Source organism: Hevea brasiliensis, chromosome 6, assembly GCF_030052815.1.
Source record: "Hevea brasiliensis isolate MT/VB/25A 57/8 chromosome 6, ASM3005281v1, whole genome shotgun sequence".
Taxonomy (NCBI): domain Eukaryota; kingdom Viridiplantae; phylum Streptophyta; class Magnoliopsida; order Malpighiales; family Euphorbiaceae; genus Hevea; species Hevea brasiliensis.
Window position 1 is genome coordinate 95,427,900 of NC_079498.1, and position 2,679 is coordinate 95,430,578.

At 31.4% G+C, this 2,679-nt stretch overlaps 1 protein-coding gene across 2 annotated transcripts; it reads right to left on the reverse strand.

Annotated features, from left to right (window-relative positions):
* Window positions 1-692: 692 nt before the first annotated feature.
* LOC131180991 (protein CASPARIAN STRIP INTEGRITY FACTOR 1-like) lies at window positions 693-1,598 on the reverse strand. Of its 2 annotated transcripts, none has more exons than XM_058149302.1 (3): window positions 1,415-1,598; window positions 1,044-1,102; window positions 693-947 (listed from the first exon to the last, which is right to left on the reverse strand). In XM_058149302.1, exons 1-3 carry the CDS (start codon window positions 1,494-1,496, stop codon window positions 807-809), a joined length of 282 nt encoding a protein of 93 aa, XP_058005285.1. In that variant the 5' UTR covers window positions 1,497-1,598; the 3' UTR covers window positions 693-806. The 2 variants fall into 2 exon arrangements, with proteins under 2 accessions (XP_058005285.1, XP_058005286.1); XM_058149303.1 differs by lacking the exon at window positions 1,415-1,598 and adding an exon at window positions 1,198-1,332.
* Between the last annotated feature and the right edge of the window lie 1,081 nt (window positions 1,599-2,679).

The following is a 2,679-nucleotide window of genomic DNA, read 5'->3' on the forward strand; positions in this document are numbered from 1 at the left end:
TACATAAGTAGACTTGAAAACAATGATAATAACCTCTATACCTAAAATATGATCTAAATGGATATAGATTCAAGAGTTATTGAAGAGACTTAACAAAATAAACTCCATAATAAGGAGAGACAACTCCATGCTCTTCTAAGGGGGAATAAAACGCTCTAGATTTATCAATAAGGATATATCAAAGGAACTAAGTCCAAAATCTAATTCAAACGAGCATATATCTGGGAGTTATTTGAAAAAAAATTTAAAAAAAATGTAAAAAATAAGAAAAAAGCAAAGAAAGAGAGAGAGAAGAGGAGGGGATGGCATATTTATGTATTTTTTAAGTTATATTAAGTTTAACCCTAATATATGTACGCTAGTTAGAGGTTTTACCAAGAGTATGCATATGAAGTACACTATATGCGTCCTATTTTTTGAAGCAGAAAAATCAATTACCCTATATTGATCTATCTTTTTCTATCTTTCTCTAGTTCTATATGAGATTCAAGTTATATGATCATATAACAAATATTTCCTGGTAAAATTCATCCAACAGAATAGCAAATAAATGCACTAGTAGAGACAAAAACACAGACAACATTTATTATTTTGCATATTCATAGTTAATTACATAGTCACAGCTTAATTATACATGCATATACTCTCTAATAAACTACATATATATATATGTAACCCATCTTTAGGGTCAAAATTTGGTGTATATATTGATAGTGGAAAGATCTTTCTTGATTTATTTAAATATATTTATATAATATATATACTAGTAAGTGCTTGGACTCAGCAGCCCTTCATGGTTAAAACCTTCAGTTTGGTATAAGCTTGAAAGGAGGCTTAACGAGAGCTGGTGCAGGATCATAGGTTCCATAGTCTTTGGTGTTAGCTCTCAGAATCCTTTCGTGGATGATACTTGCTTCATCAAGGTTTAATGGTTTACTTGATAATTCCTACCAAATAAAAAAGTAATCGATATTCTATGAAATTAAAAACGGTATTAAATAGTAATTACTGATCATATATATATGATCATCAGCTACACAAACCTCATAAATAGTAGCATCCACTTGGTTGGCCAACTTGTCCAAAAACATGGATCGTCGACCTGCAAAAGATAAGCAAAAAATGGTGTTAATATTTGATCAAATGTACGTCTAGAACTGTAAGCAAAGGACCTTAAACAAGGGCATGTTAGCTAACATGTTTCCTTTTTTTGGTAGCTTGGATTTTCGATTGGATTCAAACTCATGACCTCAGAGTTCACTACAGCATGTTAAACCCTAGCAAAGTACTTCTTGGCGAAAGCACTAGCATGTATATATGTAGAGAGAGAAGAGAGTTGCATGATTTGATGTTATATATCCCTTTCTTTCGCTACAAAGATGTGCAACAGAAGGCATGAAAAAAGATGGAGCACCTGCAGAAGATGGTGACAGAAATGCAGTTGAAGCAAGGAGGAAGAGAAGAGTGAACTTGTTGAGAACCATGAAAGCACCCATTATGTTACTTTCTTTTGCTGTTTCAAGAGAATAGCGTAAATATGAAGCTTCCAAATAATAATTCTTCTCTATGGTATTGCAAAAGAGCACTCAAGTCACCAATTAAAGTTTGCAAATCCTTGGAGATAAAAATGCAAATATATATATATATATATGATGCTTTACAATTAATATATTAAATGTGTAAAGAAAATCAAATTAGTTTTGCTTTTTTAGTATAATATAGTATTCAAATTAGCAAAAGAAAAGGTGAAGAAGACCGCTTTCCTGTTGTTGGAGCACTAATAAGTCGATGAAGTTAGTGGATTTATATAGTAATTAATCTGGATATCTAACAGTGTTGAGTATGACACTTGGTGGAAATTATCAAAACCTCCTTCTCCCTCTCAACTTTAGAAGCACCAAGGTTTGCTTGCTTGTATTTGCAGCCTCTACTTGAATTTTACACACTGCATATTATTTCCCACATATAAATTAATCATTATTAATTGTGTTAATCAGTAACATTTTTGTTTAAAATAACCATAATTTAATTTTTGTAACCAAAAAAAGGAAAGCTTAACTAAGAGGGTGCCTTCAATTTGGGCAAAATTTTAATAGATTGGGAGGATAGAATTGTAATAGCTGCTTTTATCTGTTAACCTCAAAAGGGTGGCAGTGGAAATTAGGCATAGAGTGCTTGGTGATTATAGGGTGGTTAGTCCTTTTTTGTGCTAAAAAGAAGAATTAGGTTGGCATAAAATAGCTTTTGTGGATGACTAGTGCTTCCAATTATCCTTAAAGACAAGGACAACCCACCAAATACAACTGAGAGGACACTGCAGGTGGAGAATAAATAAAAGCCACTTTTTTTTTTATTTTTTTTTATTTTAAAAAAATCCCTTATCCATTCCCTTTCTCTTTTCAAATAAAATGCCATTAGGACAGCTATCCCTAAGCAAATCTTGGTGATCAATTCCTCTCTTCTTTCTATAGAATCCCAGTTATTGCTCTGTCACCTTATCTAGCTAAAACTAAGCAAAACACACTGTCATACATATTGGTCAAATTTGAATATATAAGAATGACTGGACAATGATGATACATATGAATGATATCTTCAAAAATATCTTAATAATTAAATATTTATAATGATAATATAATATATTAAAATTTACAATAGAAGAATTTAAACACGGTATCA